At 43.4% G+C, this 23,242-nt stretch overlaps 1 protein-coding gene and 1 long non-coding RNA gene across 5 annotated transcripts in view; one reads left to right on the top strand and one right to left on the bottom strand.

Moving 5' to 3' along the window:
* The window catches only part of PIK3R1 (phosphoinositide-3-kinase regulatory subunit 1), a 92,299-nt gene extending 69,655 nt beyond the window's left edge, over positions 1-22,644 (top strand). Inside the window, exons 1-10 of one of the 4 annotated variants that reach the window (XM_040451645.1) lie at positions 5,064-5,193; positions 8,676-8,778; positions 9,503-9,601; positions 9,704-9,884; positions 10,095-10,220; positions 10,952-11,094; positions 11,299-11,475; positions 11,574-11,642; positions 12,292-12,462; positions 13,386-14,776. In XM_040451645.1, coding sequence (XP_040307579.1) covers positions 5,178-5,193; positions 8,676-8,778; positions 9,503-9,601; positions 9,704-9,884; positions 10,095-10,220; positions 10,952-11,094; positions 11,299-11,475; positions 11,574-11,642; positions 12,292-12,462; positions 13,386-13,575 — 1,275 coding nt within the window. In that variant the 5' untranslated portion in view covers positions 5,064-5,177 and the 3' untranslated portion in view covers positions 13,576-14,776. Of the gene's footprint in view, positions 1-5,063; positions 5,194-6,870; positions 7,291-8,675; positions 8,779-9,502; positions 9,602-9,703; positions 9,885-10,094; positions 10,221-10,951; positions 11,095-11,298; positions 11,476-11,573; positions 11,643-12,291; positions 12,564-13,385; positions 14,777-22,633 lie in introns of those variants that run through there. The other 3 variants (XM_040451642.1, XM_040451638.1, XM_040451636.1) reach the window with 3 other exon arrangements.
* On the bottom strand, positions 10,441-12,285 carry LOC121015002 (uncharacterized). Its single transcript, XR_005783558.1, has 3 exons — positions 12,135-12,285; positions 11,655-11,777; positions 10,441-10,546 (listed from the first exon to the last, which is right to left on the bottom strand). It is a non-coding gene; the product is annotated as an uncharacterized LOC121015002 (long non-coding RNA).
* Positions 22,645-23,242: the final 598 nt, after the last annotated feature.

Below are 23,242 nucleotides of genomic sequence, written 5' to 3'. Positions count from 1 at the left end.
ACCCAACCAGCGTGTGCCTGAGCTAGGTCTGCAGGGGGGACCTAGTCCTGGACCCCAGCCTGCTGCTTGGTGCTGCACCTGCTTCCTGGGTTTTGGGAAGCTTCATGAGCAATGGGACCGCTTTTAGTGTCTAGTCCCAAGTCCTCTGAGGTTTCCAGTAAGAAAGAAACTAAAGATAGATGATACTGGCTTCTATGGGTCCCCATATAGTGGGGAGCCCCACGGCGGTTGTTATAGCTTTCAGGGCTAAAACTCAGAATCACTCCGTCTGCCTTGCACTGGTAAGAACAGTGAGTCAAATAGATCTGCTTTGACTCAGCTCTTGCTACTCATTTGCCAAGTTCCTATCAAGTAAGTTAGCCATTCCAAACTGTTTTCTAGTCTGTGAAATGGGAATAATGCCTCTCTCTTGGGGTGGTTGTGAGATGTAAATGAGGTGATACGTACTGCTGCTCACCACCCTATAGCCTATCTCTCCTGTGGCCCAGCTCTGGTTTTTAAGGACCTCTCAGAGCACCTCCCCCCCACCCCCATTCTGCAGCCCCAGCTCCCGAGTCCTGTCATGCCCTTCTGTCCACTGAGCCCCCATTCCCAGCCAGCAGAGCCAGGCCTCCAGGTACCTGCCTGGGCTTCACTGCTAATCTGCAAAAGACACCCTCTCCCTTGGCATTTGCTGCTCCATGGCTGCACTGCTTGGCGGGAGGAAGGTACCTTATTTAGTATGATGCCCTTTCCACTGTGTGCGGCTTGGTGAGTAGAGGGGCCTGGATTTGAGTACCAGCTCCCCCTGCCACATGCCCTTATGCAGTGCACAGAACGCACAACTGAACACAGCCGCCCCCCCCCCCCGCCCCGCCCCCAGCAGTCCCATCCACTTCATTTCACAAGTAGGTCTCTCCCTGCTGGGTGTGCAGTGTAAACCCATTCAAATAGGTCTATGCCCTTAACACCTTGTCTTCTTAAACTTCACTTTTCTGTGGTGCTTCCTGTTCTTTTCATCTGCTCAGCTACATTCCTCAAGGGCAAAGGCTGCTTCTCCTGTTGAGCTCCTCCTAGCATAGAACGAAGCACAGCATAATAAAATTTGTAAAAACGTTTTGATAAACTAACCAACTTTCAACACGCTTTGGCACACCCACTCATTGAATGCATCCAGCAAAACTGAAGCAAGGATCTTCCCTATGTTTGGAGGGAAACTAAGGTTTGAAAGGTGGAACAGAGAGTGAGTTCTCACAACTTTGATAGTCTGCTGTTCCCTTTGTTACTAAAAGTCTTAAAAATACCTAAAGCTGAACAGCAGGTTTTCTTGAATCATTACGTGTTATGTTTACCCTACTAATATTTAGGTAGCTAAAGCAGCTTTCTATAGGGCAGCTAGGGTAAAATTGGGACCATTTAACACAGGGTGCCTTTGAATGAAACCCGTTATAAGTGTATTTACATATTTCAGATTTCATGGATATATTCAGAAATATTAATGCAGCATAATTGAAGTCTAATATTGCACCCTCAAGCCCAGAGTGGAAAATAAATGACTCTTTTTCCCTCCTGCCCCTTCTACACCTGTCAGAGTTAATGTTTAACCACTGGCGCATTGCAAAACATTCATCCTGAAGAGCCTGATTCATAAATCTTGTTTTAAATGCACTGGGCTTGGTTTTCAACCAAGACTAAAGCAAGCACTAAGGTAGAGGGAAATGACTTTCAAAGAGTTTTACTTTTCTCTGATTTATTTTTTATTGGGTTTAAAATGTGGTCTGACATTAGAGGGTTGTTTCAAAGGTGAGAAATGAAACCTTGAAAAAACTTCATATATTTAGATGGGTTGGAATAAACAGAGAGGCAAGCCATACTAGGTTTTATCATGAAATAGGAAGTTTTGTTTGTGCTCTGAAAAAGAAACCCATTTCAGGGTGTATATATTGGTGGGGTAAAGGTCAAATTTGTTTTCACAGTGCTGTCTTCTCTTTCTCTCCAAGGACAGCATCTGAGAGGGAAGGAGTGCTTTATTCTGCTGAGCAACGGTCCCACCTTTTATACATTTCGTAGAATGTAGCCTATGTAAATCTGGATTTATTTAGAAGTTCAAATGGACGTTTTCCTAAGTGCAGGGTCATTAAGAGCACTGGATATGGAGTAAAGAATTTGCATCATACTGAAAGGCTCTTCTGTCCTAATTCGTGTTAAGTTAAAATTATGAAGGGAGGTATTCATTTAACCCTTAAACGAAGATTTGGGTTCGTTTATTTTTTCCTTCTCACTGCATTTTTTTTTTAAAGAAGTTGTGCAGGGTGCAAGCTGGTTGTGGGATAGTCACTGTCTGATGGCGATGTGCACATGGGAGATAGTGTTCAGTGTATTCTGTGAAACGTATTTTAATGATTAAGGATATTTTTCCTGACAAGATCACACCTGCTGAGAAATGAAACGTGGCCTCTTTTTGCCTCTGAAATGAGTTTTACAAAACTTTGAGGAAAGGAAAAGTAGTAAGACATAGTGTTTTGAAGACTCCACAAGGTAAAGTTAGTTTTCAGTTACATGTGTAAGTTTTCCAGTGTGGCTGAGTCTTTGGGTCTCCAATAAATGTTGGCATTAAAATACAAGTTTTTTTTAAAAAGGGCTTAAAGAAGGGGCACCTTGGTGGCTCAGTCGGTTGAGCATCCGACTTCGGCTCAGGTCATGATCTCACAGTTTGTGGGTTCCAGCCCCACGTCGGGCTCTGTGGTGACAAGTCAGAGCCTGGAGCCTGCTTTGGAATCTGTGTCTCCCTTTTTCTCTGCCCCTCCCTTCCTCTCCCTCCCTCTCTCTCTCTCTCTCTCTCTCTAAAAAATAAACATTGAAAAAAATTTAAAAAGGGCTTAAAGAAAGTGAAAAACATTTCCTAAGCTGTTATAACATCTGTGTGTTCCATTTATTAGTTATTTGTAAGTGAATCCTATGTTTGTGTGATACTTTGGACATAGTGGGAGATGAATGAAATACAGTACACAGAAAGTCGATCATGTTCTCCCAAGAAGTTACTGATTCTGTTCTACCAGCAGAGGGCTCCCTTTTTAAGCTAATGAAGAAGCAGTATGTGTCTCGCCCATGACTTTTCAAAGACTGAAATTGAACCGGGGGGGAAAAAACTCAGCTCACACTTTCAGTAATGTAATAGAACCTCTGTGGTAGAGGATTGGACATATCGTGAGACATTAGAAGCAGAGTTTTCAAATCTCTCCAAGTCGAAGCTGCTAGGCTTTCCAGTGGCCAGTGTTCTGTGACAGAATACTGTTGGACTAGTCAATATTTTAATCTTGGGGAAGTTTTCACATGGAACATCATGTAAATTTAGACAGATGCTTAAGAGACCGGTGTTTCCAAGGTTTCTAGCTTTAGAGAGACTATTTTTAAAAGTAGGACAGGATTCTGCAGCTCAGGATGCAAAGGTTTTCTCTGAACTCACCTTACGTCCCTGTGATCAGCAGGCGGGAGCTACAAGATTCACTTATAGACCCTTTTCTTCCCACTGGCAAGTAGGGTTTTCATGCTTTATCAGTCACACCAAAGGCAAGTTTGTAAAGACCCCTTGCCTACGTGGACTTTATGGTCCCCACCTAGATCTTCCTTTAGCTCTCTCTGCATATGACCCTGGGGTTCCCTTCCTGTACAGAGTCTGAGGGTCTTACAGACAGATCCTTGTTGCCTCGAAGAGAACTAGAAGGTGTTGTGTGTTTTTTTTTAAACCTTTAAATAAGCTAAAAATAGAGAACAGAAAAAGTCAGTTTTGTTATAGGTGTGAATTTTTTCACCTGTGGCCTTTAAGACATTAACTTAAGTTTCACTTGTTAATTTTAACTTTATCTGGCAGAGGGAAGTAAAGACAGGGCCAGTGGGTGGAGAAAAAGGAGTTTAGGACTGAATGTCAGAAGGCTAGGTTGTGGCCCCGGAGCTTTGATCTTGTGCAAACCCCTTCGATCCCCCTGGATCGGGATCGTGTGTGTGTGTGTGTGTGTGTGTGTGTAGCATGAGGGATTTGCTCGAAGTGGTCTTTGGATTACTTTCTGGTTTTAAAGTTAGTGATTCTGTGATTTTCCATTGTTAAGGTTCTTGGGATATTAGTAAAGCCATCCATCTATGCTGATGCAGAGCGAAAATTTTCTTAGGTCAAATTTTAGTGTGGTCCATTAGCACTTTCTCAAAGGACACAGATCCTCTGGAAAGGCTCATGGGCTCCTCGCCCTCTCCTTTGCTCCATTTAGCAGTCACATGAACTGCATGCAGACACAACTTTTAATTACCAGACACTTCTAGGGCCAGTTAAACGTGTGTGGAAATTGGCTTCATAAAAGTAGCTCACAGAGTGGGGTTTTTCTGCTCCTCTGCACGAGGTCGTGGAGCGTATGGGATCTACGTCTTCCCCACCAAACTCTCCTCCCAGGATCAAACGTTCTTTTCAACCCTGTACCCCTGCTCAGTTCCTCCGTAGGGCTTTCCTCTTACACCTGCGGGGCTGTCTGTGCTGGTGTGTGGGAGGAGGTCGACATGAGCAAGGCACGGTGTTCTGGGCTGTTCGGAGAGGTTCAGGCCTTTACAAGCAAGGCTTTGATTCTATTTTTGCTGAACTAGCTCAGCCACTTCCTGTGTTTGGCCGTGCATAGTGCCTCGCTTCACTGTGGCCACTTGAGCCCCGCGCGCTGCCGCAGCCAGTTAGAGAGACTATTTTAGGTCCCCTCACAATGGCCTTCTCATTTCCTTGGCGAAAATGAGCGAGTTGGGCTGGCAGTGGCCACTTGTTAGCCGATGACAACTTTGACTTTGACTTGGGCTCCCCTCCCCCACCCGAAATCCCTAGCTCAGCAAATATTTGAACCTGCCCAAGTTAATCATGAAGCCGTGATCTTTATCTGCGAGACGTGCGAGCGCCGGGGCTTTCTCCCTCCCGCGTACGGCACCACCGGCAGCCAGTGGCTGTGTCCATGGGGAGCGGGCGGTGAGCGGCGCTGCTGCGGCGGTCCCGTCCCGACGTCCGTGTCGCGCCGCGCGAGCCCGAGGGTCCCGCGCCGCCGCCGCCGCCGCCCCTGCGCTCGGCGGGCGGGAGCGCTGCCGCGGAGTGGGCGCCACCGTGGGGGCGGCGGGGAGAGCCGGGGCGGCGTTCGCATTGTCGGAGACCGGCCTGGCCGCGGGAAACTGCAGACATGCATAACCTGCAAAGTAAGTTGCCTTTAACTTGTACCCCCCTCGCCGCTGCCCTGCTTTTGTGCTTGTGTGCCAGGTTCCCCTCTGTAGTTTGTCTTTGCGGGTGTGTCAGTGAGACGAAGTGCTGTCTGGGGAGGGCAGATAAGAGATTAGCGGAGACACTCCCCCCTTTCCTGGAGGGGCACAGTGTGCGGAAAAGATGGGCTTTAGGCTGGAAACGGGGAAGGAGGTAATTACAAAGTGCTTGGCTGGAAGTTGGTGCCCGGCCAGGCTTTGGAGAGACGTGGAAAATCACCTGTCTCCCTCCCCTCCTCCCCTGGTCGGTTTGCCACATGGGATCCAGCAGCAGGACTGGTTTGCACCAAGCGCTCCCAAAGACATGGGGTAGCCCTCTCGGCTGTTAGCCTGTCCACAGCTGCTGGCGGGACTCCTCCTGGGGGACAGAAAACACGTTTTTATTAAAGTCAAAATTTTTTTCTGACCCTCAGTGGAGGACATATCCCAACCACTTGGACCATTTTTGTGCGTGTGATTTTGAATTTAGGAACAGAAAAGTGGCCCGGGCCGTCCGCAGGAGGGTATAGGTTGAGACTGCCTTCCTCATCAATGGGACAATAAATCCAGCTAGACAGGATTCAAGCAGAGTGCTCGGTGAAATGACGTGCCTTTGCTCTACTGTTTTATATGATTCTAAATTTGATAGAGGGTCTAACAATAAATTTTAAGGGGTTCTGTGTTCTTTAAATGGTCACACAAATATGTGACATACATAAGTGCATTGATCACAAGCCCACTACAGTTTTTTTCAATCAGCTACTAATTGGGGATGGGGGCTTTTCCTCCTCACCTCTTCATAATAATGTAAATGTAAAGAGGTGGTTTATAATGGAAATGTACATTAAGCTCTAGTGAGGATGGGAAGACTATATGCAGAATGGCTGTAGAGAACTGAAATTAATAGATTTAGAGAGGAATTGATTTATTTACATTAAATATTGCTAACCAGGAATAATAGTCCCCAGGGTAAGGCATTTGAGATTGGTGGGGGGGGGGGGGGGTGCGAACAACCAAAAGTGATTACATCACTCTCCCCTCAAGCAGTATTAGCACAAGAAGTCGGAGGATGGGTTTATCAGTGACAAATAGTTTGCAAACATAACCCTACCTCTGCTCTGCATTCTTGATATATATGGCCCCTTTCTTTTTGGAAGGCGTAACTCACCTGGACTAGTCTTGTTAGACAGTAACATTAAATGTGTGCTGGTAATAGGCAGATCTTCATTCCTGTTGAGATGTTGCATTATTATTCCCTAGTGGCTAGTGTTAACTTTAGTATGTTTGGTAGAAGGAGATTTTTCTTTAAATTGTGCTTTCTAATGTGGTACGTTTGTAACAGTGTTTAAGTTCTGAGTTGTCAGTGAGTTATGCAGGAATGAAATTAAACATCCTGAGTTCTTGATCCCTTCTGCTTTTAATATATACAGGAGGCATTTAAGGACTGTAAAATATACCTTAAATATACCATTCTGATGCATTTGTAAGATTTTTAAACCAAGGCATGACCAGGCTCTCCATAAACCCAGATGCACTAGGGAAAAAAAAAAGAAAAAAAGCTCCGGGCTGCAGCATATCAGCTTTTGTCAACCTGCCAACAGCGGAGCGTACCATGCTGCAAGGAGTAATAAAAAAGGAATTAGAGAACTCAGTGCTGGAGGAGAAGAGTCAAATTAAACACCTTTTTGAAACGATGAGCATGTATACATTGCAGTTCTATGAAATGTGGGTTCTTCCTGAGGCTGGGATTGTGTTAAGACTGGATCTAGAAGAGAAATGATGGAGCAGGAGTGGTCTGGTGACATTTTTCTGACTTGATTGGCTGGGGTGTGTGATGTAATAGGTTACAGTGCAGCCCCTTATAGGTTTTAAAATGAATTCCAAGACACCATTACAAAGAAAGCCGGACTCTTTTCTTATAACTGAGCTCAGCCAAGGAAACTCTCGCACAAATGTACAACACTGTTTGGAATATGGAAGACCTGGATTTAGAATATGCTAAGACAGATATAAATTGTGGCACAGACTTGATGTTTTATATAGAAATGGATCCACCAGGTAACACTGCAGTATTCTTTTAGAAAGCTAGTTAATTTTGCGGATTTTTGGGGAGGGGGGAGATTGACAACTACCGTAAACCGATCCTCTTGAGTTTTCTATTTTTTACTAATTTGTTGTAACTTAATAAAAATTAGTTTGATCATAGCTTGGACAGTAAATCGTTTGCCTGTGGAAGCAAGCAGATCAGGCTGTCTGTTGGTAAATGGTTTTTTTTCTTACTTGAATAGATATGAATTGAATTCCAGTTTTTCACTGGTGTCTTTTGTTAATCGAGGTCCTTTGGTGTTTGTGTTGTATTGTTGTGTATCTTTCATACTGTTCCTTTAATTAAAATGATGCGTCCTTTGTGCTGCTTTTCTCTTTTGACAGTGGATGGGAACAGTGGTACTTTGCAGTGATAACACTTGGTACTTTAGAAGGCGTGTAGAATGTAGCAGTGATTACAACTCAGTTGTAGGTGACCTGAAACTATTCTAAATCAGACGCTGAGACTTTGCCTACTCTTATATTGAGACACTATATTGAGAAAAGGAGTTGGCTTGCCCTTATTTCATCCTAGTCCTTATACAATGTTCTTGACAGACTCCTGAAATAATTTTTGCATGAAATACTGTCCTTTAAAACTTGACGACTTAGAATTCACTTACAAATCCTAGCCTTATTTTGCTTCCCAAATTTTGTTCCCGTATTAGCCCTGCTCCCAATTAAGAAATTCAGAAACACTTGACATTGAGGAAGAGGGATATGGTTTTTAATCAGTCTTGGCATATAGAGCACAATCTATCCACTAGAATATTAACATGAATGCTAAAGAGATTTAGGTCACAGATGAGTTTCTTAAAGTGGCTTTTGGCAAAAGAGGGCCTGAAATACTAAGATTAGAGAAACCCAATTCCTCCTCTTAAAACATATTGCTGTAGATGAGCTTTTTTCTTACAGCAACAGCATTTGTGGAGGACAGAAACCAAATTTGTCTTTTATAATTAAATAAGAGGAGGAAATTAAAGCCAACCCATGTGATTCCTCCTGCTCATATGTTCATGGTTTCCTATTTTAGATGGATTTGATCAGGCCTGAAACTTTAATATAACTAGAGCCTAGAAGCAGAATGCCGGGACTCAGGATTTACTCTGAAATACACTCACATGGCCAGCCGGGTTTATTTGTTCATCTCTAAGCCGTTCTCTCTTTTTCACTTCCTTTTCTTTTTGATCCATGCTCTGAGAGATGCCTTTTTTTTTTTTTTAAAGCAAACGATCATGTTTCATGGAGTTGTGAATTATTGCTGTATTTCATAGTATTGTAAAGAAACTTAGTTCTCATTGCAACCTTCCACCGTAGTTGGGATCGCCAACAACTTTTTGTTTCTCTTTAATCTACAGCATTGCCTCCTAAACCACCCAAACCCACTACTGTAGCCAACAACGGTATGAATAACAATATGTCCTTACAAGATGCTGAATGGTACTGGGGAGATATCTCAAGGTAAGGCTCCACAAACTCTGCAGTTTTCGCTAGAGACAGAGCTCTGGTTTTAGAGAAAGAAACACACCAGCTTGCTGAGTTCCATTTTTAGGATATCCTCCAACATAAGCATGAAGCATAGTTGGTTGTCTTCCAAAGAAGACCAGAGAAGTCCCTGAGCACTGGGGAACTGTTGGGTGCTGGATGCCACAGGAAATTAAATACTCGAGAAGTTTCATTATTGACAGAGAGGTCAGGAAAGCACCAGGGTGAGGTGGCCCACCGCCTTAAGGGAGGGTCCAGGGTCGCTTTCTGTTAGGCAGAAGTGTAAGAATTAATGTTAGTATCTTGTACATATGAAAAAGGCCTGTTTATTCGTAGTTTTTTTTTTTTTTTTTTTTTTTTTTTTTTTCTGAAGGGGAGGAAGGAGTCCTTTTCAGGATCATGACTTTGTGAGCTCATTGGCCAGAGTGATTAGTGTGTTTGGACCACTGATAGACCAGTAATGAAAGGTTTTTTGTTTTGTTTTTTTTTCTTTCAGCTCCCAGTTTGTAATGAGATGAAATGTATTACATTTCTATATAAACAATACATATAATCAGAAAATGCAATTAACAAAGGGGTGGGGAGACAGAGGCTCTCTACATAGTTGGTGCTTAATTTTGCTGTGAAGCTAAAACTCTAAAAATGAAGCCTGTTTTAAAATCCTCAAGGTGAGCTTTGTCCTGTGTCCTTTTCGTTTCAGGGAAGAAGTGAATGAAAAACTTCGAGATACAGCTGATGGGACCTTTTTGGTACGAGACGCATCTACTAAAATGCACGGTGATTATACTCTTACACTAAGGTGAGTCCGGGAACGTAGCAACGCTTGAGGTGTGTAAGTAGACACTGGAACACATTTCTAAAGAAGATTGTAATAATGCCCTTTATTTTATTGTGTTTACAGGAAAGGAGGAAATAACAAGTTAATCAAAATATTTCACCGAGATGGGAAATATGGCTTCTCTGACCCACTAACCTTCAACTCTGTGGTTGAACTAATAAACCACTACCGGAATGAGTCCCTAGCTCAGTATAATCCCAAACTGGACGTGAAATTACTTTATCCAGTATCCAAATACCAACAGGTATTCAAAACTGAAATGCTCACATTACAATGTTTAGACAAGACACTTTCAAATCCTTAGAAAACACTGTGAAGCAGGTGAATTGCATGTAATAAAATTTCAAAAACTTTATACCTGTGGTCACAAAATTACAGTTTGAGAATGGCCAGTTACTGGACTGCATAGCCGATGAACTGAAGTTTTCTCTCTTCCCATCTCTCATTCTTCCAGGATCAAGTTGTCAAAGAAGATAATATTGAAGCTGTAGGGAAAAAATTACATGAATATAACACTCAATTTCAAGAAAAAAGTCGGGAATATGATAGATTATATGAAGATTATACCCGTACTTCCCAGGTGAGTTTTTTGCTAAAATCAAATTAAAATCTCAGAACTCTTAGTTACTAGAATCGAACTTGTGTCAGTTCGGTTTAGGAAAAAGAAAGTAAAGTTGAGGTTTTGCTCATCAAGTGGGGAGAAAGATCATGTATTTGCAGATCATTGTTTAATATTCATAGCATCTCTAATAAACCTTTTAAATGAAGCTCGTAAGTGTCAGAATGAGAAGTTCTCGTGATGATAATTGCAGAGGTCGCTGCGAGTTTCAAGTGGATTTGACGTAACAACTCAAAGTTCCACCAACTTGTCTGACCTCCAAAACGAAGATTTAACTTTTTGATGCCCTGTAATAAAAAAAAAAATAAAACAAGTATAGAAGCTCCATTTATGACAATGTTTTCCTGGAGAGGTAATCTTCTCTAGGCTATGATGTATCTAGAACCACCAGAGGGAGTAGAAGGCAACATGGATTCCTTAAATTGCTGATAAAGGGGAAGGGCTTTTAAAATGAAAACTATAGGAAATTGTTAGGCAGTCTGCTTTCATAGACTGGGAAAATTCCCAAAGGAAATGTGTGCTTCTGTGATACTATTTTAATGGGTTTTATGAATTAGAGGCCTTCCTTGCTAACACAGTCCCTTCCATGCTAGACAGGAATACCATCAAATGTCCCGGCAGTGTCTCTCACAATAACAAATTATCCGTTCTGTGAAAGGTATGACATTGTCTTATTAAACATTGTGTTGTAGGAAATCCAGATGAAAAGAACAGCTATTGAAGCATTTAATGAAACCATAAAAATATTTGAAGAGCAGTGCCAAAGCCAAGAACGGTACAGCAAAGAATACATAGAAAAATTTAAACGGGAAGGCAATGAGAAAGAAATACAAAGGTTGGTGAACCATGAGGGTTGTCCCTGTGCTCAAGATAATAATGCAAATCCTCCAGAACTGTTGAACGATGATCTTGCTTTCTGCCCTTTGAATAATTTTTAAAAATGGCAGCAACGAGAAAGCATTCTTTCTGACTTTCTATAAGCTGTGGGAAACCATTGTGGTGAAGCAGGTCATGACCGATGCCTTACTCTTGCCTATAGGATTATGCATAATTATGAAAAGTTGAAGTCTCGCATCAGCGAAATTGTGGACAGTAGAAGACGACTGGAGGAGGACTTGAAGAAACAGGCAGCTGAGTATCGGGAGATTGACAAGCGCATGAACAGCATTAAACCAGACCTCATTCAGCTGAGAAAGACAAGAGACCAATACTTGATGTAAGTCCTCGAGGCAGAACCCTGGGAGCAAATGACCGGCCGGTGCCCAAACCAAGGATACGTGATTAATGCATTTTCCTTTTCTAACTGTCTTCCAGGTGGTTGACTCAGAAAGGTGTTCGGCAGAAGAAGCTGAACGAGTGGCTGGGCAATGAGAACACTGAAGAGTGAGTACTCACCGTAGGTGGGAGGCTGCCCGGGGGCTGGCGGGGGTGGGGCGGGGGGGTCTTCATGGTAAGAGAACTCGTGACTTGCTTTGTTTGTAGACCAAGGGAGGAATTTCACGGAGTTTGGAACATCTTCTGTAAACCACGTCGCATTGTCCAGAATGTTACACAAAAGGAAAGTTTAGTGAAGGGTGCAGAGTTAGTTTTTACCCACAGTGCAATTGAGTGACTCTGTCTAGAAGGAAGGCCCCAAACCTGTAAAAATCCCCAGTGGGTTTCTGGAACAGTCGGGAGGGAAAAAAAGGACACAATTCTGTTCAGTGTATCTCTAAAGCTTAAGGCTGGGTTTTGTTTGAATTACATGAGAAACTGGCAGTCCTCCTAGGCAGTCGGTTTCCTGATCTGAACTGGACAAACAGGATCGTTTGATACCTTCCCCTCTGCCCAGCTGCCTACATGTAGCTCCTGACTTACAAAGAGGAAGACTCTTACTACTGGGGCTCTTTGTCCAGGGAGGTCACATGGAAGGCTGAGCTCCACGGCCAAGTGCCGCCTGAGTCAGAGCCTCGGTGGCTGGCCTGACGGGCTCCGTGGGAGAGGTGACCTCTCCCAGGGCTTCATGTCCAACCTTTCTCTCCTGCCTCCTTAGCCAATACTCGCTGGTGGAGGATGATGAGGATTTGCCGCACCACGACGAGAAGACATGGAATGTCGGCAGCAGCAACAGAAACAAGGCTGAAAACCTACTCCGGGGGAAGCGAGATGGCACCTTCCTGGTCCGGGAAAGCAGTAAACAGGGCTGCTATGCCTGCTCGGTAGTGTACGTATCTTTCTCTCCTGTCAGACAGCTGCAGACGTGTTTCATTCATTCAGCCAACCAAGCTTCGAAGAACCTCACGGTGCCATAACCTAGAGTAGGAAGTAAAAAAGATACAACGTTTTTCAGGTCTAGGCAGAAGCATAGAAACCTGCTGTTGAGTTCCAAGACTGGGGTTTGGGTCTCAGTTCACCAACTACTTCATCTCATCATGAGCAGTCTCGATCTTCTCATCTTTAAAATGGAAGTAGCAACATGGGGGTTTTTTTTGTTTTACTTCCCAAGGTTAATAGCATTAGAATATGAGGGAATTCACAAGAGAGCTCCACCCGCAGGTCAAGTCTGCACCAGGCACAGGGCCCAACAGCTAGAGAGAGAGGTCATTGGCCTTGAGATCAGTGTACCCAAGAGAAGACCTTTCTGGCATGTGGCGCGTTTTCCTTTTATGTCTCCTGTGTTCGGGGAATACTATGAACACTAAGTTTCGGATCACTATGAGTTAAGAAAAGCGAGTGTCCTCTGGGAAGGAAAGGTTCTGAAAATTGCACCCAGCCATCTCCCTCCATTTAACCGGAGAAATATTCCTACTGAGCAGGAGGGAGAGAGTTGAGGATAAATGCAACGTGAGAGGCTGGTCTGCAAGAATGCAATTCACGCCTGTGCTAACCGTAGAGCCCTGCTCGCGTGGCAGGGCCGTCGGTGATGGTAGTGCGCGCGTCCTCTACCCGATCTCGTTTCTCAAAGTCACCCTGTGACACGTCTGCCACCTTCAAGATGAGAATACAGTGGCTCAGGGAAGCTGAGGTAGCAGCCCAAGCCCGTAGCTCCCCCGGGAGTGTTCCCTTCCTGGCGCAAGGCCCGCAGAAGGTACTTTTTCACGAGGACCCTTTTCTGAAAACCCTGTTCTCTCTCTCTGTCCTCTGCAGGGTGGATGGCGAAGTGAAGCACTGTGTCATCAACAAAACGGCAACTGGCTACGGCTTTGCCGAGCCCTATAACCTGTACAGCTCCCTGAAAGAGCTGGTGCTACATTACCAACACACCTCCCTCGTGCAGCACAACGACTCCCTCAACGTCACACTAGCCTACCCGGTATATGCACAGCAGAGGCGATGAAGCACTTGTCCTCTGATCCTTCTCCTGGAGCTCAACCACCCCGAGGCCTCTGGAAAGCACAGGGCTCCTCTCCAGCCTGACCTGTAATTGAGCTGAGGAAATGCAGCCATCTGCCTTCAGATGGGACTCGAGCTTTCGACAAAAAAGTAGAGGGGAAGATACGCAGCCTAGCACTGTGCCAGGACCACACGTTTCTGGAGTCCTTGTCCTTTTTTTTAAATTTTTTTTTTTTTATTTTTTGGTTTAATTTAAAGCCACAAGGACACACGACACAAAGAGAAAAAGAAATGCAAAAATCTCTGCGTGCAGGGACAAAGAGGCCTTTAACCATGGTGCTTGTTAATGCTTTTTGAAGCTTTACCAGCTCAAAGTTGGGACCTTGTAGACCAGAGGGTGGACGGGCCCAAGAGCCCTGGCCTGGGAACGCTCGAGCCGGGCTGCTTCAGCCTGGGTATGGGCTGTGCACGGTGGACCCAGACACATCGCACTGTGGATTATTTCATTTTCTAACAAATGAACGGTATGTAGCAGAAAGGCACTTCGGCTCACCAGAGACGTTTTGGGAGAACATCCGCTCACGTATGTTCAGAGGAAATTCTGGTGTAGCTGAATGCCAGAAAGTGTTTCCTTTAAACTGTAAAAACCACCACACCAACAGAAAAATGGAGCTTGGAAAACCGGACTTTAAAGGACATTCGTTATATAAAATATGTACATAACAATGGATGACTAACTATCAAATAGATGGATTTGTATCAATACCAAATAGCTTCTGTTTTGTTTTCCTGAAGACTAAATTCACAGTGCTATGCAATTCTTAATTTTCATTGTTCTCAGTTTTAAATGTACCTTCAGAATAAGCTTACCCCATCCCAATTTTTGTTGCTTGAAAATATTATTGTCCCTAATTTTTTTTTTGTTAATATTCATTTTGTGATTTTTTTTTTTTAAAGAAGAAATGTGTACAGGATGCCAGTAAAAAAAAAAAAACAAAAAACAAAAAACAAAAATGGCTTCAGAATTAAAACTATGAATTATTTTACACTTTTTCTTGTACAGAGTACTTGGCTGTTAGCCCAAGGTTAAAAAGTTCATAACAGATTTTTGTGGACTAAATGTTTTGTTGGGCAGTGCCTGATAAGCTTCAAAGCTGCTTTATTCAATAAAAAAAAAGAGAAAGATATATGAATATGACAAAGTATTGCTGAGTTCAACAATGTTGTTTCAAAACTCTTAAAATACGGTACCAGGTAATGTGTGCTTCATTAAGAATTGTGAACTTCTTGAATCTGGGGTGGGGGCGGGGGGGAGAGGTAGCAAAGGGATGTACAGGTGGGGGGAGGGAGGGCTAGGATGGTTTGCACTTTCTCCTGATTACAGAGAAATGAGTAACTACTTCACTCTCTTCCCACTTGGATCTGCGAGTTATTACACATTAATTACAAGTACAAGACCTACTGGAACGCTAACGCCATGGAGCAGGTCAGAGCATCTAGTTCTTAGGAAGAAAGGGAGCCTCCTGGGGCAGTGTCCGCCTTTGTTTGGACCACTGTTTTCAAGGTATCATCGCTGCATTTAGACCATGTGTCTCTCCAACGTTAGACTACCCATTGCAACCATAAACCCTCATTTTGGAAGAAGCATGATCTGAAAAACTATTTTCAATCCGCCCATGTGTTATTTTCCTAGCTTTCCATTCAATTGAGATCATAAAGCAAATAAACAGGATCCTCACCGTTACCGCGTTGGGCTGTGTCGAGCTCGTTAAGGTCCTGGCCGCTTCAGGAATCCTGACAGTGCTTCTCATTCATCAGAGTCACTGTGTGTGTTACACGTCACTGTGGGGAAAGGAAGAGGTTTTAGAGTGTTCTTTCCAATTCTGGGCAAGAGGGAGAGGTCTCTCTCCCTGACTGACATACGCAAAGCCCATTCTGTTCCACGGAAACCGTCCATTTGTGGGGGGAGCAGCACAGGATCAGTGTGACGGTCCCTTTCCGGGTAGGGTCAAACAGGATCTTAAAAAAAAAAATCACAGTTTTCCTTTCCCAGGAGTGGTTCAGCCACGGCTTGCTTTCTGACACTGGGGAGGGGTTTTGGTTTTGGTTTTCAGTGTTGTTCCTTTGAAAAATTCTTCTGAAAATAATCAGTCTAGCCGCTGACTTCATCAACTGTAGAATGTATTTTTTTCTTCTTTACATGATGCTATGATGCTATCCATACCAAGAGCAATAGTCAGTCTTACGGCCAGACCGTCAGCCTTCACACTTGACTGTACTGATCTGACCGCCTCCCTCTCATCACACAACTGAGGATCCCCCTGGGTGTAGTCTGTAAGTGTCAACTTTAAAAACACCCTTCCCCTTCACACACACGTCTGACGACTAATTAAGAGTGGTTTATCAACTAGCATTTTGGTGGGGTTTTTTTGATAGCACATCCACGTATGCTGTTAGGTAGAATTTTCATTTACTATCTGAAATACAAGACTGCAGATGGAATGTTTCATGCCAAGTTTTGTTAATGTTTCTGGTTCAACACTCTGGTGAGGTGGCATGGTATTCAGGCACCTGCCTTATTTTTGCGTTTCGCAAACATAAATGCAAGAGGAAAGTTTCTCTTTGAACAGCAGAGGCAGGATTCGTCATTCCCCGTTATGTCGTAACTCACTAGATCTGTGATGTTACATCTCTGCCAAACGCCTTTTTAATTGCGTGTGGCATACCCACCACATTCGTCCTTATAGATGTTTGACCAGAAGGGCTCTTTGCGTTCAATCAGACAGTCTTCTCCTAATAACACTGAGTGGCTCGTGACTATGAATGGATACAGCAGAGGCATTCCTGATAACATGCTTTTATGCATGCATTGATTCTCCCCACCCAGTGTAGCATCCTAAAGATAAAAGCCAGACGCTAAGCCAGCTGCAGAGAGGCTGGGATAGGGCTGTACAAGTGGGAGCACCGGGACCTGATCGTACACACGGAAGAAAAATCAGAACCGTGTGAAAAGGCAAAAAGCATGTGTTTGCAACATCTGACAAGTTCACGGCCCTTGATATATGTATATATGTATATGTGCATGGACTGTTTCCAGTACACCTTTCAGCCACAACAGATCCACAGTCGTCGAGTTCAAGTACATAACAAGCAAATGTCTAGTACAATTCTTGTGTATGTGTATGGGTGGTTTGTTGTTTTTTTTTTTTTCCTTTGAAGTTGCTTTGTCTTAAAAAGGTGAAAACTTTGCAAGTGAAGTGAGAAGTTCATAATTCTTTGGCTTTTTTTCTGCTTTTAAAAGTTACTCCTTTGGGGGAGCTGGTCTGGATGACTCACTTAACTTGGAAATCCTCATTTTCGGTGTGTCGAGTCACAATGTGTTTATGTGAGCTGTCACTGTGGGGAATCAATTGCTTTGTCATATAGCTGGTTATGAACTAGTGACGTGTTTGGGAGTCCTACTGATGTTCCTTAATGGGAGAAAAACTCTGCTGGTTTTAACACCTGTGCTTTTGCTATGCATGGTATCCAAGTAGTTGGAGAACAGACCCTGAAATCTGAGTTCAGGGCCTTTTAAGAAAGGGGCAGTTTAAAGCACAATGCCTCACATGGGACAAAGTTTGAAAATACCAAATTCCCACTTTTTAAAAATCTAGTTGTATAAAATATTAGTATTATGAGTAGCAAGGGAACAGAATTGGGTTCATTGGAAACACTATTCAACTTAAGGTTAAACTTGTCACCATGAGATAGCATTAGCTGCCCGGGATGCTGCTATTAAAAAAAAGAAAAAAAAAGAAAAAAAAAAGAAAAAAAATTTAAAAAAAAAAAGCAAAACAAAAAAAACTCATTTATATGTGTGTATTTTTTAAAAGCTACGATCTGTTCAATGTTTTTACAAATCTGTTTATATGACATTGTTAAAATAAAGTTGGTCTTTTGACGAGAGGGAGGATGTCATGGTCAGTTGTAATTTTGCCTTTACAAGGCAACGGGGGTTGGGGGGGGGGGGGGGGGTGTGTGCCTCCTTGACATTTTGTTCAAGCTATAGATTCAATGGAGCTATGTCTTGTTGTTTTAAGTTGCTTTGATGCATTGTATTAGGTCTTCAAACAGAATAAAGGTTGTTTTGAAACTGAAGTTACGGTTTGAAGTTTCAGTGATCACCTAAGAAGCGTTTCTAAAATTGCTCTCTTGCTCTTCTGGTTAACAAACGTCACTGCTGTTCCCAGGGCTTCCCACCTCCGTTTTCATCCTATTACCACATTATCGCAAGATACCACTTCACAGGAATGATAGGTTAGTGTTACTGGCATAGTTTCACCATATTCTCAATGATGAAAAGAAGCTACCTCTAGGTGATGTGATATCATTGCAAAGCATGTTCTTGCTATAATGGCCACTGTCCCTCAATTCTTTCCCCATCCATCCATCCCACTTTGTTACACCTGCTGGTTTTGTCTCTATTCTGCAGTCTGCACATATTGAACACCCACAGGACAAGGACAGCCTGAGGCACTGTTGAACACGCCTAAGTGTGACACGGGATGTGGCGTGAGGCTTAGGGAGCAAAGCTACACTCCAGAGTGAGGTTTCTCATTGTAGCATCTAGTTAATACATACAAACCATTCTTAATCTGCAGTACCTTTCCTATTTGTTTTATTGCTGAGTGAATTTACAGCATGCTACTTTGCATGTATATGGCACTCATTCACTATGTAGGCACAGCGAGGGTCCTGGACATGGAGGCATGGTCTAGTAATGGAAATGAGAAGGGCACGTAAATACAGTCATGGCAACAATGACTAACAGAGTATGGCAGGAACTCTGATTCCCTTCCTGCTTTACCCCTGCTCCGTTCCGTATCCCAGAGAACTACATTCCCAGGGTCTTTTGCCATCTGGCTTCTTGGTCCTGAGTCCTCCCGCGGCACTAACTCTTGCCAGATCAACCCTCCCGACCAAGGTTTAGAGGGGCCCCAGGATGCTCTGCCTCTCAGAAGAAGCCTCTGGCTTCTGAGTTACATAGAGCCTCAGTGCCTTCTGCCATCTTTAGTCTGGCCCCAGGGGTGGTGGCAGCTATCGGCTATTGCTAGTCGTCAGGATTCTCTCACCCCCACCTGTCTGGTTTCTGAGACTTTCCACCATGTGAGTAACCTATTCTCGTCATTCAATTCTTCCTATCACAGCTACAATTTTTTTTTCCTGGCTGACCTTTGATTGATAAACCATGTAAGTTCCATTCAATACTGTATATGCATCATCTCATATAATCCTTCCACAATTGTGAGTTTGAAGACAAGCTTTCCATTCTGTGATCAGAAACTGAAGGAGACATGGTACATGATTTACTCCAATCATGTAACAGAGCAGAGTGGAACACTAAGCCGTGTGACTCAAGCCAAAGCTCTTCACGCTGTCACAGCCTTCCAATGGGAAATGCTAGGAAGATCAAAGAAAAGTTTACGGGTCACTCTTCCCGATGAGGCGCTGAAGATGTGGTTTCCACTGGTGGACAGTGCACAAGGGACCAGTAACGAATGGCAGGAAATGGCAGGAAATGGCAGGAAATGGCAAAGGTATGCTTTCGACCAGAGGTTCCTGACCAACAGCATTATCATCAGCACTACTTGGAAACCTGTCCCAAGTGCAAATTCGAGGTTCTCACCCTCAAACTACTAACGGAGAGTAGGCCCAGCAACCTTTTTCCACAAGTTCTCCAGTTTAAAAAAGGTTTTTTTCAATGTTTATTTTTGAGAAACAGAGAAAGAGTGCGAGTGGGGGAGGGGCAGAGAGCGAAGGAGACACAGAATCCGAAGCAGGCTCCAGGCTTTGAGCTGTCAGCACAGGGCCCAACATACAGCTTGAACTCAGGAACCATGAGATGATGACCTGAGCCAAAGGCGGGCGCTTAACCGATAGAGCCACCCAGGTGCCCCAGTTCTCTGACTTTAATGCAAACTCAAGTGTGAGAATCACTAGTTAACATCACCTGATTGTCGAAATAGTACTACCAGTATTTTCATTAGAAGCCACTACTATTATTGAGTGACAGAAACATATTTTTACTTTATGATATAGTTTACATTCATAGCATAGGGTCTATACAGAAAATAGACTGATTTTCAGTTTAGGAGATCTAGTCTTGTCTTCGGTCTTTAATTAGCTGTGGGAACTTGGTCAACTGAGTTCACCTGTGTAGGCCTCTAACTCCTTATCTGTAAAATAAAGTTGTGAGTCTAAATATGCTCTAGTAGGAGTCCCAGAGACTGTGGTGTGATTTAGTAGACTGCGACTATTCAATCCCCTGGTTTTCCATTAACCCACAACATAAATGGTGACTGCAGATCACTGAAGTTTATTGAGAACTGGCCCCTTGTGTTGCCAGTGACCATGGCCAAGAATGCATTAGCAAAATTTGGGTCCATTTACCTGAAGTCTTAAGGTTACACTTCAGGTGACTCCAAGTAGGAAGTTAAGTTCTCAATAATGTGAAAGTGAGCATACTGGGAAATGACACCGACTCTCCAAAGCATGAAGCACTGAGTCAGAGAACGTGGCCTACCAAATCCTCTAGGACGTGCCAAGACTATAGTCATGTTGTAACTGACACCGTCTCAACACATTAAAAACTTTTTTTCTGAATTTCTCCCTTAAAGTCTGCCTAAAAATAAGAATTTTCTAAAGACTTACATGTAAGACTGGAGGCCATGAAACATCTAGAAGAAAACAGGAAAAAGCTGCCTGACATGGGTCTTGGCAATACATTTTTGGATAGGACATCTAAAGCGCAAGCAACGAAGTAAAAAATAAACACGGGACTACGTCAAACTAAAAAGCTTCTTCGTAGCAAAGGAAACTATCAACCAAGTGAAAAGACAATTTCCAGAATAGGAGAAAATGTTTTCAATCTATGTACATGAGAAGGAATGGATTAATGTCCAAAATATGTAAAGAACTCATAAAACTTAATAGCAAAAAGAACCCAAATAATCCAATTTAAAGATAGGCAGAGGACCTGAATAGAAATTTTTCCTAAGAAGACAAATGAATGACTGAAGGCACATGAAAAGGTGGTCAATATCACCAATCATTAGGGAAATAAGTCAAAATCACAATGAGATTACTATTCTAACAGGTGTGAAATGCTATTATCAGCAAGTGACATAACCAAGATCGGGACATAGGTCATTCCTGATTTTGCTCCCCGTCACAACTAACAACTATTCGTGAACAAAACAGCACTGAAAGAATCCTAGAATGCTAAAGCACCCCAAGTACCGCAGAGAACAAGATAGACTGCATTACCAGGGTAAGAGGAACAGCTACCTTCTGACCACAGTGCCCTGCCCCTAGGCCAGCGCCACAGCATGTCAAGAGATCTCCCCTGAGCCTACAGGTCTTCCAGTGGAAAAAGAGAGCCCAGGGGTGACATCCAGCAGTTCTTGAGAGCCCCTATTCTGGTTCTGTCCCATAGGGATCACAGGGGATTCTACAGGACGTAAACCCTGGGAATCTAATCATAACAGAGAAAAGGGGAGGGGGTTCCATCAACCAGCACTTGCGTGTTGGCAGACCAGATTCCTACCAGTAGAGCCCAAGTAGTCATTCCCAACCAGCAGTTTTGCTCATCTGCAAAACCAAGCCGGGAGTGTAGTCTGACCAAGGTACTTGACAGGGTGCAAGTCTGCCTGATTAGAGTTCTCAAACAAGAGGTCTCACCAGCTCTGAAGTCTGGTCTGCCTATGCCGAGGCAGAAAGGCTAAGTCATAGCCCCATCCACTGCAGAGCATGGCCCTCAGCCCCATCTGAAAGGAAGAGCTGATGAGAACACCTGGAGGCTGTATAATCCAGCATCATTCAAGCCAGGAGATAGGCAAGTTAAGCTGATCACCCTCAGAGCAAAGTCAGGGTTGTGATTGGGATCGAGGGGCATAGGTCAACTTAAATCAAGACCACAAAGAGTTTTAGTGGCCTTGGACTTCCTCCTCCCACTGCACTAGGAAGAAAAACTAATTCATATACGGTCTTTCTGGTGTATACAGTCTTCAGCCTGCCTGACCAGAGAACCTTACCGAAACACATCAGGGGCTGCATAACCCATCCAAGAGCCTTGCTTACAGTTGGACTTGCACAGAGAGCGTAACTCATGGCTTTCTATGTCTATGGAACAACACCAGGGCCCTGCCTGACCAGGATATTCAGTGTGCATGCTTGCCTAATTTGGATCCCCAAACAATGAGCCAAACAGGCCCTGGGACCGATCCTATTGCTCTGCCAGGCCAGGGAAACCAATTCACAGCCCCACCAACTTCTGAGTAGAGTACCCAATCCAACTGTAGAATAAGCCTGACCAAAAAATCCAGGCAACTCTGGGGCCCATCCTGTAGCCTGACTTGGGCACGGAACCAAAACAGCAGTCCTGTACAACTGTTCTCAGTGTCATACCATCCCTCCCACTCCTCCTGATGACCTCAGAGCTTGAACAGTTGCCTCACCCCAAAATAGACCCTAATACCAGACCCCATCTGCCCAAGAACGTTACTGGCAGCCATGTCCCAGAACCCAAACTCAACTGGCTTGTCAAAATCTGTCTTTGCCAAAGGGAACCAGCAAAGTCCGGAAGAGGAAAACACTCACTCAAATGTGCAGATACAAATGTAAGAAATCAAAGATCATCAAAAGTTAGGTAAATATGACCCCACCAAAGGAGACTAATAAAACTCTAATAACTCACCCTAAAGAATTGGAGATGTACGAACTGTCAAAGAATTCACAATAATCCTCTTAAAGAAATTTAATGAATCACAAGAACATGTAGACTACTAAATGAAATTAGGAAAATAATGCATGAACAAAGTGAGAAGTTCAACAAATAAATAGAAACCATCAAAAAAAAAAATCCAACAGAAATCCTACAGTGGAAAAATATAATTACTCAACTGAAGAATTCAACAAAGAGCTTCAAAAGCAGACCCAACTATGAAGAAATAATCAGCAATCTGAAATGTAAGACATTTGAAATTAACCGGTCAGAGGAACCAAGAGAAAAAGGAACCAAGAAGAGTGAAGAAAGCCTACAGAACCTTTAAAAACAAAGAAGCATTACTCTCATGGGAATTCCAGAGGGACAAGGCAAATGACAAAAGGGATATTTAAAGGAATAATGGCTGAAAACTCTCCCAAAATAAGGAGAGAAATAAACATTGAGATCCAAGAAGCAAAAATACCACAAAAAGTTTGAAGCCAAATAGGGTTACATTAAGATACATTATAATTAGATTGTCAAAAGTCAAAGACAAAGAATTTTAAAAGCAGGAAAAGAATGACAAGGGAGCCCCCATTAAGTCTATCAGAAGTTCTCTAAACAGAAATTTTTCTAGACAGGAGATAATGTGATGACATATTCAAAATATTGAAAGGAAAAACCTGCCAACCAAGAAGACTGTACCTAACAAAGCTGTCCTTTAGAAATGGAGGAGGGATAAAGACTTTCCTAAACAAAAGCTGAAGGAATTCAACACCAATAGACTTGCCTTACAAGAAATGCTAGGGGCACCGGGGGGCTCAATCAGTTAAGCATCCAACTTTGGTTCAGGTCATGATCTCGCAGTTTGTGAGTTCAAGCCCTGCATCAGGCTCTGAGCTATAAGCACAAATTCAGAGCCTAC

This window comes from Herpailurus yagouaroundi, unplaced genomic scaffold (assembly GCF_014898765.1).
Source record: "Herpailurus yagouaroundi ecotype Mexico unplaced genomic scaffold, PumYag 29, whole genome shotgun sequence".
Classification (NCBI taxonomy): Eukaryota; Metazoa; Chordata; class Mammalia; order Carnivora; family Felidae; genus Herpailurus; species Herpailurus yagouaroundi.
Note: the sequence above shows the minus strand (reverse complement) of the source record. Positions and strands in the feature narration are given on the sequence as shown.